The sequence below is a fragment of the Glandiceps talaboti genome, chromosome 15, assembly GCF_964340395.1.
Source record: "Glandiceps talaboti chromosome 15, keGlaTala1.1, whole genome shotgun sequence".
NCBI lineage: Eukaryota > Metazoa > Hemichordata > Enteropneusta > Spengelidae > Glandiceps > Glandiceps talaboti.
In genome coordinates this window covers 20,390,827-20,403,783 of record NC_135563.1, presented here as the reverse complement: position 1 = coordinate 20,403,783, position 12,957 = coordinate 20,390,827, and the positions used below count along the sequence as shown (strand labels likewise).

Sequence of the window (12,957 nt, the reverse complement as noted above, 5' to 3'; positions counted from 1 at the left end):
TCACGAGAATTTCTGAATTGTTCCAGATAACTTGGTGTTCTGTAGGGAGATTAGAAATATAATTGATTTCACTCCAACACACAAGGCTTTCTTTAAAGAAACTTGGAAGTACAACTGGCAATAAATTGACATTATAATTAAGTTCGTGACTTCCGTAATATAATATTCATGAGTTCAAGAGGGGAAAGAGGCTAATTTCCCTGGCCATAGATTATAGATTGTAGACTGGTGCCTGGTCACTGGAGCAGTACCGATAGCTGTCGCAAGCCTCTGACCGCACAGATCCAGGCGTTGTTTCCGCTAATAATACTGTAAACGCTCAACGTGAGTGGTAACATAAGCGGACCAACGACTATGGGAGTCTCTTGATAGAGAACTCACACATCGATCACAGAGTGCCAAGTTATTATTATTTGGTGGCTCGTTTATTTTTTTGAAAGTTGTCATGGTTAGCAATCTCTGCAATTCACCGTCCTCTACGGACAAACTAAAATAGCCGTCACTAAGACGGCGACATTACAATCTAGGGAAATAATATGTATATAAACTATATATGATTGATATACATCTCGTACCAACACAATTCATATAAAGTTACTATCGCCAACTTATTCAGTTTCTTTTATTCAAATTTTTCAAAAATTTGAAAATGAACAAATTTTTATCACAGTGTTGTTGATTGTGCTCAGTTGGTGTCTAAATGTGATTGTGGGTTAAAAGTCTGTGCAGTTATACATTTGGACATTACGTAACTGGTCCAATAAACACTAACTTATTATTATTATTATTATTATTATTATTATTATTATTATTATTATTATTATTATTATTATTATCATTATTATTATTATTATTATTAATACTCGATAGATATGATGCTAGTGTCCGTGTGGGTGGTTGACAGGATGAGGTTGAATTTTATATTTCATCTCGTGCATCTCAGGACTTCATTGAGCTAGACTGAAGGAGAGATCTTAAGATTTGATGAAGGATAGCACTAGACTATCATGTGGATATAATCTTCCAGTAATCAATATATTGGCAAACACTGGAAGTTCTTCAAAATGTACACATCAGAAACGCTACAACCTCAAACGCTACCCTAATCATTTTAGATAGTGTTAAGCTCGGTTTCCGCCGCCGCCGCCGCCGCCGCCGTCGTATGCTATGTGTGTTCATTGTTGATATCGTTAAGTTTCAAATACACAACATCTTTTATAACAAGAACAGTACATATCAATCCAAGAGTTGTACACACTATGATTATAACGAAATGCAGGACTTTAATTTGTAGACTTGTCTGGTTCCATTGTAACTTCAGGTAGAACACGCTCGGTAAAATAAGGCCAATCATCACACCACCCGTCGAACCTGAAAAAAAACACATGTTATGTAATAATTAGATATTATCCCCAGCATTGTTTCGTTCAATCTGATTAAAATCTGATGTTAGATAGGCTGGTTTTCCTGTATTTACCTTTATTCCATCGTTATTGCGTCTTTTACGTTAGTTTTTTTTCCTAGGGGGTCTCCCTTAGAAGCTTTTCAAGTTTTTATTTACCAATTTTGGTGAATCTTATTATTGGTTTAACGAATGAGTGGCCTCTGGGGTGATGGAGTCCAATGCCCCCCCCCCTCCCGCCAGATCTGCAGTGTTTTGTTTCTGGGCAATTTTTAGGTTATTCATAGCCTCTGAGATATATATTCTAAGCATCGAAAAGCTAAAGTAAATTTTTAAATAATTTTTCCATGTTATAAAAGTTGGCCTGTAACATTGGTAAAGGGACATTGATATTGCATGTATAGTAAAGTTACTGTTAGAGCACTTTAGGAGGTGATACCTAGTGTACAATAGAAACTTGAATTTGAGTTGTGGTGTCGATATATGTAGTGTCTGAAATAGGAATTATATCATCCCTTCTGACAAAATACTGAAGAAACTAGAACAATTTAGATAATCAGTAAATGTTCATATAACATCCACAAATCTCATATTTATAATTTGTTTTGTCTAAGTTCTTTTATAAACTATCCAATAGTATGAAGATTACCATTACAAAACCTTCAAGTTCACTTTTGCCCCAAAGTATAAGATAAGTGAAGCACTGATTGTGAAACAGCCAAACATTTAAATGGCATGTTCTGTAACTAGTGTGGTAGCTAGGTAATACATGTATTATATGTATAATTTTATGTATAGTTATGTTTGAACCCTTACATGAAGTAATATTTAAACCATTTATGAAAGAAACAGAGACAAGAACACATATACGTGTATGTAACGAAACTGACTGGTCCCTGATATGTGTTTGAAAATGTTTGTCATGATTTGACAAGTGTCCTTGTTGGAGAGGTACGAGCAGGTTGAACAGTATACGTAAACCTGTGCATCATTTCCCTGCCAAGACATTTTTTCTAGCAGCAGTGGTCCATCTTTTTTTCTATCACCCATTCATATCCGGATTTTTTTTCAAGCAAATCCATTAGGCATCTTTTTTCCCCCGAAATCTTCCAAGCCCCCCCCCCCCCCCCCGATATCAAATGGTCCACCTCTAATAACTTCAATACCTGCAAATGCGTTCACATAGGAAATGGAGTCGTTCAGTAAGATAGCAACAGCGGCGGTCAATAGTACCAATGCCACCCTCACAATATTCCGTTTCCATGCTGCAACCTGGGGGAAAGTAAACTTAGTTGTAATAATAGTATTGGAAAAAGAAATGAAATTTAAGGAGTCATCAGAAAAACTATAATAATAAATGTGATAAGCATTATAAGAGACTTAGCCATGATACACGATGTAGCTGAACAACCTCAAGTGTCGGACAATGAACTGTAGTTTCAGGAAAAACCCTCCCTATCTCACGCCCTTTTAATCCGCCATCTCGATGTTTCAAAAATGGAGGTGATGAAAAGTGTTTCACTTTCTTCGCCCATTACGGGTAATACCAACCGATTTCGGAATTGCTTCAGCTCGATGAAGCTGGTTATCAGCTGTATCATCATCAACCGAAAGACTTCGTTCTTCTTCAACACTGTTTGGACCACATATCTTGCCTGCTTTTGGATATAAAAGACAGTGAATCAGGTACTCTGGATCATACTATACGTGATGTTATTAATGATATGTCATCTATGTCTCTCTATTTTGTGAAAAAGCATCGAATTGACAAGTTACCACTAAGTCTACGTTTTTATCGCCCATAGCATTGAGGACGGCATTGTGGTTGGTTTAGCGAAATGTGTTGGTGACGTCAGTACGATGTATATAACACATTTCACCTTACTCTATTTTGTACAAAAAGCATCTCAGCGTTTTAGGTTGTGTTAGTTTTAGGAAATCTATAATATCAAAATGTCCTGCATTGCTGTATTCAATAATTTAAAATTAGATTTACTGTATCAGAGTCTCCTAAACTCTCTAGAAATTCCTCATGATTTTTTCCCATACCAAGTCATCATTAAACTGATATAAAATAACTTCTGTGGATATACAACATCAGAAAAAATGTCGTATCTTTATTGATGCAGCATATAAATCGAAAATCGAAAGTAAATCCATGTGATACGATTGTGTACCCAGCGTCTGTTGTTTCAATCGAATACTTCGCTTACAATCAACACGCCTGCAAATTTTGAATCGTATAACCTAGCCAAAATGTTCATCATATACAAAGACGTCAATATCTTCACCACATTTTGAAATGGCGATGGAATGTGCTATGAAAATATTAAAATTTGTCGTTTTTTAATGACATTGAAACAAAAACACACCTTCGGTAAACAACAACTTTTCGACGACTTCAATCAATGGCTGTATTTGCAGGGGATATGTAAATAACACACTTAGGGAAATGGCGATTTGGAGGAATAGCAGAAGCTCAGAACTCGTATGGTTGGTCAGGTTGTCAAGAATAATTTGCTCTGTATCATTTCCAAGGAAAAGGTAGCCCACCACACCAACAGTAATCATCAGTATTGAGAAGGTAATTATTACGATACTGAGAAATATCGGGAATCGCTCTCGGTGTCCTACCATGCTGCTTTCTACTGGGATAATCTGTGAATATCAACAATTCTTGATCTGTTATTTATCTATTTTGAGAAGATGAAACATAGTAGAGAAAAGTGGAAATTACAGTTATATGTCCCTTGATGAAGATATTTCGGATTATGCTACGTAATAAGGTCTAAAAACTGCATGCCAACAAGTTGTTGCTATGACCCAAATGATAAGTATCCATAAGGTGCTGCTAGTATTTTATCAACCCATATAATAAATGCCCACAAGATGTTACAATAAATCAACTCAAGTGATAAGTATCCACAGAGTGCTGCGAGTATTGTATCAACCCATTTAATACATGCCCACAATATGTTGCAATAAATCAAGCCATGTGATCAGTACCTACAAATGACATGGCTAGTATAGTATCAAACCATGTAATATTATTATTAAACTGTCCATGCCACAGGGTGTTGCAAACAAATCAAACTATCATCTGTAATTTGAACAACTGTAAGCAAATCAACCTATGTATATATGATAACTACCGGCACCCATGAGGTGCTGGAAGCAAATCAGCCCCCATTATTAACTGCCCAAGAGGTGTTGCAAGCAAATCAGCCCACATTATTAACTGCCCAAGAGGTGTTGCAAGCAAATCAACCCACGTGATAACTATCCACAAAATGTTGCAAGAACAACAACCTATGTGATAACTACCCACAAAATGTTGCAAGAAAATCAGCCCATGCGATAACTGCCTGCGAGGTGTTGCAAGTAAATCAATCCACACGGTAACTGACCACGATGTGTTGCACTGAAAGTAAACCCATATGATAACTACCCACAACGTGTTGCTAGCAATGTATGAACCCATGTAAAAAGTGCCCATCAAGTTTGCTAGCAGTGTATGAACCCATATGATATCTTTCCAGGAAGTGTTGCTAGCAATGTATGAACCAATGTGATAACTGACCACAGTGTTGCTAGCAATGTATGAACCGATATGATGACTGCCCAGGAAGTATTGCTAGCAATGTATGAACCAATGTGATATTTGTCCACGAAGTGTTGCTAACAATGTATGAACCGATATGGTGACTGCCCAGGAAGTATTGCTAGCAATGTATGAACCAATGTGATAACTGTCCACGAAGTTTTGCTAGCAATGTATGAACCGATATGGTGACTGCCCAGGAAGTATTGCTAGCAATGTATGAACCAATGTGATAACTGTCCACGAAGTGTTGCTAGCAATGTATGAACCGATATGGTGACTGCCCAGGAAGTATTGCTAGCAATGTATGAACCAATATGATAACTGTCCACAAAGTGTTGCTAGCAATGTATGAACCAATGTGATAACTGTCCACAAAGTGTTGCTAGCAATGTATGAACCAATGTGATAACTGTCCACGAAGTGTTGCCAGCAATGTATGAACCAATGTGATAACTGTCCACAAAGTGTTGCTTGCAATGTATGAGCCAATGTGATGACTGCCCATGAAATCTACCCTAACAGTATTCTGAGTAATGTATGAATCAACCTTGGTGAGTGTAACCACGGTCTGGAAGAAGTCGGAAGTATTGTAATACCTTACTTGACGCCTCTTTACATGGTGTTTCAATGAATGTATTTCCAAGAGAGGGTAATTATTTACGTGAATGACCCAAAACCTTGGTGGCGTGACAGTTGCATATTTTGGATGGAAAGTGGCAAATTATGTAAATATTAACCCACCCATAACAAAGTTACCTTTCCAGGACATCACCCCATGTTTGTACTGTTAGACTATCTTGTATTGTAAGACTATGTGTATACCTACTGTGCGCGCTAAGAAACACACTTACCATTCCAACAGATTCATATGCAGATATGGCCATCCCAAACATTAGGAGAAAAGATTGCCAATTGAACAATACAACATCATCACTAACAACGTGTGAAACTGGAAAGAAGAAAAAAGAAGTGTTTGAATCACAGAGATTCTATTTAGTATTGGTAGACTCCACAGATGAACAACACAGGAAATTTATCAGTTAATGGAAAGTCAATCTCGAAATAATGGTACTGTCTATAAACCGAAGCAAGAATATCATAATATAAGCATATCAAAATTACTAAGTACTTCGTCAGATATGTACATGTATTCATGATCAAACAGTTTCGTTACCTGGAAACCCAAACACAATAGCGTAAATAGAACCAAAACGTACTCTGACAGTTCAGAATGGTGTTTTTAACATATATTTTACACAGACACAGACACACACACACACACACACACACACACACACAATCAACCTGTGATAACTAACTCAATTAATCACTCACTCACTCACTCACTCACTCACTCACTCACTCACCCACCCACCCACCCACCCACCCACCCACTCACTCACTCACTCACTCACTCACTCACTCACTCACTCACTCACTCACTCACTCACTCACTCACTCACTCACTCACTCACTCACTCACTCACTCACTCACTCACTCACTCACTCACTCAATCAATCAATCATTCACCCCCCCCCCCTCCTCCACACACACACACACCCGAAGTGGTTTTTTTTTTGTTCGTATAACATCCGGGTACGATGGCGCCAGCTTTTAATGAACCCCTTTGCACTTAGTATCGCCACACATATTACGTATCATTGATTAACCTGTAAGTTGATTTGATATTAAAACGCAGGCTTGGAGGTATTAGACATAAATTTAGCTTGTAATGCCAAGCAACCATTTGAAAGATCAATTTACCTGTTAACAGAGCAACTATGAGGGGTAGAAGACAAACAAAACAAGCAAGTAACGACACACTACTGATAATACCAAGATGACGAATGTTCCGCAGAAATGATAATAATCCTAGGATAGGTAATGGAACTAAAATCCATAAATAACATCTGTTTGTGTCATCATCATCATCATCATCATCATCATCATCATCATCATCATCATCATCATCATCATCATCATCATCATCATCAACAACAGGTTGGTCTGTACTACTCTCTATTAAGTTACTATGTCGTAAACCATCGTCAAAGCTCAGGTCAAAAGAACCAGCAACGTTCATATTAGGATTGTCTTGTATGCGTTCACTTGATTTCTCATCGTTTGCTTTCCTAGTGACAATTCCATCGATCCCGCTCGTGTAATTTCTTCTTTCAACATCTCCTGCTAGAGGACTTGATATATTTTCAAACTTCCATCCACTGGAATCTAGGCCACTTTGTGCAAATTTGTAGAAAATCATGGTTTCATTTACTACTGCTGGAGTCTCCGTGGTTATTGGTTGGTGATCAATACAGAACAATGATGCTAGTGTATTGCCTATAAACACTAAATATCCCACACAAAATGAAAACTGGGCTACACACAGGGAGACTTCAACAAGTGTTTTACCAATTTTTCCAAAGGAAAACTGTGCTATATCCATGTATGTCAAGTGTCTTTCAAGATATTCCAGAGCTTCGTCATCACTTTCTTCGTCATTCGGTGATGCATTTGCTTGCAATCTATGAACAACAATTTTCTTACACTTGATGATTACAAGACAAGCGTGATAAAAAAGGCTAGCTACCACGATCAGTTGGAGAAGTCCGAGCTGTAATAAAATATGTGGATCAATCAATATATTACAATACCACGATGTACTAATGTCTAATCGGGGGTGGTGATGATGGTGGTCGTGGCTTTGGTGTGGTTTGGGGTTGGATTTATGGCAGTCATTTTAACTTGTTTTTTGGTGGAAATGGTGTCGCTGGTGGGCTGGGGTCATTTTGGAATACACCACTTGAAGTTGGGGATGGGGTGGTGGTGGTTGTTTTGGAAAACAATAAGATCAGTGTACGTGTCATTTTGGTGCCGTGAAATGACTCCCGCGAACAACTATAATTTCACAAAATGTTATACTGTGGGGTGGAATGGGGCGTAACCCTCCTTTACCCCGTACATGTATTTACAGCCCGTTTCATGACAGTGTTCACTGACTGTTTATAAAACCATTTCATTTAGACAAATGTACCAAGAAATTGCGATCTTGCTATCTTAAACTGTAGAATGTGCAGTTTGGTTTCTACATGGTTGTATATGTATCAAGCAGAACCGGTGTACAGACAGTGATTCAATGAAGACATGAAAAGCGAGGCGGAATCACAGGTCCGCGATGTTGACAGACTATTAGTTCTCCTTTCTAAACAACGCAAGTATTGCATATACTGATATTGTCTATAGTTTTCTGTGAAAGTTTGAAAATATACAACACACACCATATAGAGTCAAGATAACAATATAGCTTACAATTATTCCACTCTTTCGTAATCCAAATGGTATTGTGATGTAAGAGAGACCAAGAAATGTTTTAAACAAGTTTGCAAAGTCAGCGCAGATAAGTAACAATCCCGGTCTCTGTGTCTGTCTTCTGAAATTGAAAGAAAGTGAAATAAAAAAATTATGATTCATGTAACAAAGGGAGGGGTCATGCTTATTATCCACACCTGGCCCTCTCCATTACCACTATTGAAAGATGGAAGGTCATTGAATAAAATTTTCATAGAATGTGTGCTAGGGCTTTATAGGTTTAAATGTACATGAACAGATGGGCTCTTGGCGTGGTGGAAAATTTTAATTGCCAAGTCGTTTATTGACAACTCAAAATGGCGCTCAGTGGGCAAATTAAAGTAGTTACATTGTTAAAAGTCTGGACAAATAAAGACAATCAATACAAAGATCTTAAAACTGTCGTAAAAGTTGCAACAACAACAACAAACAAAAGTAATGGTAAACCATTTTAAAACACGGTCATGCATACACAAAACCAACATCCTGACACACACACCACTGGTTGCAATGGCCACCATACTACATGATATGTAGGTGGCGCTATACGTCGTATGAGGGAGCTGTTCAATTGGCATTATATAAGAATATCATAAAGAGGTAATGGAGTAAATATATGGCAAGTTTCACAATTTTACCACGAAATGCACAATCATACCTTTTTGGTGCTTATCCGCCTAATTAAAAAAACATGATTGACCATAAGTTTGTGTGGTCTCGAACACCACACGAAATTGTAACATTGTGGACGGTGGGATGCCTTGAAGAAGTTTGTATTTGAAAACATGTGTCACCTCAAACAGCCACTTTTTGATGTGTTCTGTTCTAAAGTAAATTATCGCATAAAACCCTCAAATTTAATGCTAAGCATTTTATGAAAAAGGGATGTATGCGTGTCAAACACCCAAATGCTAAGCATTTGTGACAAAGAGATAGAATGTGAATACACAAGGTTTTTTTCTGCACACACTCCGATGTTAATAAAATTTACGTGTAAGCCCACCTTGTCAAGCTATACATGAAAATTCTCGGCAGGGTCTAATCAATGAGATGCAAATTCGTTTCAAGACTTTAGTACTCGCTCAATATCTGCATAAGACCCGTAAGAAATGCAAAAACACACTTCAGCATAGACGCTGGAGTGACAGACGAGGGCTTACTGATCCATGGCCACAGGTCAATGTCCTTTCAGAAACCACGACTGTGCATATTTTTGTCATATACGTTGTAACTGAATTGATGATATTTTCTGACGTCGTCTGTGTGACATTTATAAAATCAGACAAAAGAACAATATTAATAGCGTGTTTGCTTTGGTGAGCATTTTCCGTACCTTAATCACCAAGGTCGCTACAAACAATTACTTATTAAACGAACGCATATATACAGAAATCGTAGGGCAGTACTGTGTGTGTGCGTGTGTGTGTGTGTATCTGTTTGTCAGCCAACTAACTCATAACGTATTGAGTACACTATTGTTTTAATATTTGTCTGTTTTGAATGTTATTCATGTACTGACGTTTTCTGTAAATTGTAATTATTCGACGCACGAATGATAGCCTAAATACTAAACGAAGGTATGAGTTCGTCGTTATCTAACCGCGAAAATTTACATGGCAGTACGTTAACCAGAGACTGTGACACGCCATCCTTGACAAATGATGAAAAGAGAATTCTATATATCCCTTTATTAAAAGAAATATGATTTATGCAAATAATTATACTATGGTAGATGTGGACACAACTTACCCTTTCCTTGATTCGTCATCCATTTTGTGCCCTTTTTAGCGTTTGTCCAAACGGCATGAATATGTGCATAGCTCTATTACTAATAATAGATAATACATTATGTTTTGTGTGATATTATCCCCATGTCATGTACATACTTGATTTCAATCATTGAAAATGCAAATATTTCATTTTTATTGTATATTCAACCCTTCACATCCACTGCCCATGATAACAGATCAGTGGTCTGAGCTATGATTCAACATTGCTACGTCATGGACATTTACGGTTAATAACCTGTTTACATCGCGATCTATGATTTAATTTACTTACTGCATACTTCAACGATGGACACAATACACGAAGCTTTAGCTGACAATAGTTATAGTTATAAATAGATGCGAATATATATATGTTACACCCTATCTGTGAAATTGCCCAATTTATGAAAATGGTAGATTAAATTACCCAGTTCATGAAAAAGGCAATCGTGTTGCCCAGGTTAAGTTATGAAGTGGGTATGGTGAGATATGCCCAGTATATGAAATGAGCATCTGTTGTAGGACACACACAACATAAATATCAATCAAACAACTTTATTATCATGTGTTTATAAACTCATCACTTCACAATTCTTATTTTATTATAATTCAGAATTCAGTGTAGCTTGTATTTTTAATAGAGTTCGATAATCAACAACCCATTTCTAAACTCTTGCCACCAAAATTTAATTTCGCCTCTTTGACATCGTAATCTATACTCTCATTTGCATAAGGTTGACCAGTCCATTAACTGGGCAAAGTTACATGCACATTTCATGAATTGGGCAGTTTGACGGATCGGGTGTAACATATACACACACGGTCGAAGGAACGTCGGTTTTCCGAACATCAAATTAAATTTCGGATTATTGAAACTCGTTTTCACGGTCCCTATTTTGTTATTAGCTCGTACAAAAGTCAAAGTTCTCTCTTTGACACTTGGTTGGTGAAGGGTCTATGCTTTGACACTTTGTTAAAGCATGGAAGTACAACACACTGCCATAGTTGAAACAATAGGAAATGTTGTCCAGTGTATAGAACTACACTGAATATCTCTGCTACAATAAACGTGTCAAGCGACTCACACTTTCACCTTGAAATCATAGGGATGGCACAAATGTACACGAGTACTGGGAAATATCCCTTTTGAAGGTCATGGTACCCGCTCATGCTTATTCGTGCTCATATTTGGATATACTTAATACATTGAAGATAGATTGGTGGCGGGACCCACAAAGCGATATAGTCTGGGTAGGGAGTCTGGGGTGCCTGGGACTACTGCCATGTGATTTGAATGCACTTCAATGACTGCTACAACAGCATCGTTCGTGAAAAAGCCAGCCACTTCCGTCTTTCATAAGGTATGTATTTGAAATGACAGCATAAAAGTACCATAAAAATATATGTTTGACGTCATAATGACAACAATATACAATAGGTAGTCTGGTTAGCATTGAGACCTATAGGAAAGTTGGTAGTGTGCTTGTTTTGCATTTCTTTTGTCACAGAACACGGTCGCGACAGAGAAATTCCACTCCAGTATTATATAGATTACACAAATAATAATAATAAATTTAATGCAGTTACACCTGAAGTTAGCCTTTGGACTGAACCCTAGTTATTTGAATCAAACCTGAAATGCTTGAGAGTTCAACAAATGGTAAATGTGAATATAATTTATGGACATGAGTAGTATAGTTGTAAACTTATTTACGTTACTAGCTAATAATTGTGTGCAAGAAGCAGTTTTGTCCAGTCAAAGCCTTTCGTAGTCTACATGTACATTTTGTGAACAAAAATAGTGTGTATTCCCGTTCACGTAAACTTGTACACAAGAAACAATTTTGTCCAGTCAAAGTCACAGCCTTAACCAGCCATTGCATATAAACACGGATCACTAGTTTTTTCTAAGTTAACACATTCAAACTGCAGATATCGATAGTCGACTAGAAAAACAACTGGTTTTATTGCAAGCACAAGTTAAAAAGTGAAAATGAAAGATCAGGATGCAGTGATATAATTATCCGAGAGACTTGCCTTTGTGTTAACATCTCAAAAACTGTAGTATATTAATAAGCTCTCAACACCCAGAGTGTTGGTGTTACTATCTCAAGAAGCTGTCCATACCCTGAAACTTGTCTTGGTGTAATATCTCAGTCACTCAGTGACTCACTAAGTCGCTCACTCAGTCACCTGCCACGGGTACAAATAAGACTATCACTTCGGTTGTAAGCTTTAACAGTTGAAAGGTTGTCACGGGTACAGATAACACTATCACCTCGGTTGTAAGTTTTTTGAAACTTAACAAATGCTCGAATGGTAAATATAAAAAACAAAAAAATATTATCAACAGACTTTAACCACAATCACATACAGAGTTCTAGAATTAATTAACATTTTCTTTTATATCCACAAAAAATCTTAAAACCAAATTGAATCTTTCATGCGACGTCAATTAAAATTTTAAAAATACAATAGTTACTCCCTGAATATATATTTGCAAAGAAAGTGTTGCCAAATCTACTATTCTTCCATATATATTTTGAGATAAGAAGGAAAGTATTGCTAGGCTTCATGACCCTCAAAACTGTTTTAAGAGAATCCCGTTCAGATTATCAGGATTGACAAAACCTCTGATTACTGTTTGCCTTACCTATCAACGTTGTGGAAATCATTCATGTAACAGCATTTGATATATGTATGAGCCGTGAGCCATTATATTTTCTTGCTCTTCACTATATATCTGTTTGTTATTGTTTGTTTGTTTGTTATTTGATGTGACTTGTGCGCTGTATATAATGTACTACGTTGGTTGATAGGCAATTGCCGTGGA

The 12,957-nt window shown here is 37.1% G+C and overlaps 1 protein-coding gene across 1 annotated transcript; it reads right to left on the bottom strand.

Annotated features, from left to right (window-relative positions):
• Positions 1 to 1,121: 1,121 nt before the first annotated feature.
• LOC144446321 (uncharacterized) lies at positions 1,122 to 10,127 on the bottom strand. The gene is made up of 8 exons (XM_078136069.1): positions 10,105 to 10,127; positions 8,317 to 8,437; positions 7,039 to 7,621; positions 5,858 to 5,955; positions 3,775 to 4,060; positions 2,954 to 3,057; positions 2,569 to 2,674; positions 1,122 to 1,165 (listed from the first exon to the last, which is right to left on the bottom strand). The coding sequence occupies exons 1-8, from the start codon at positions 10,125 to 10,127 to the stop codon at positions 1,122 to 1,124; spliced, it is 1,365 nt and encodes a 454-aa protein (XP_077992195.1).
• Positions 10,128 to 12,957: the final 2,830 nt, after the last annotated feature.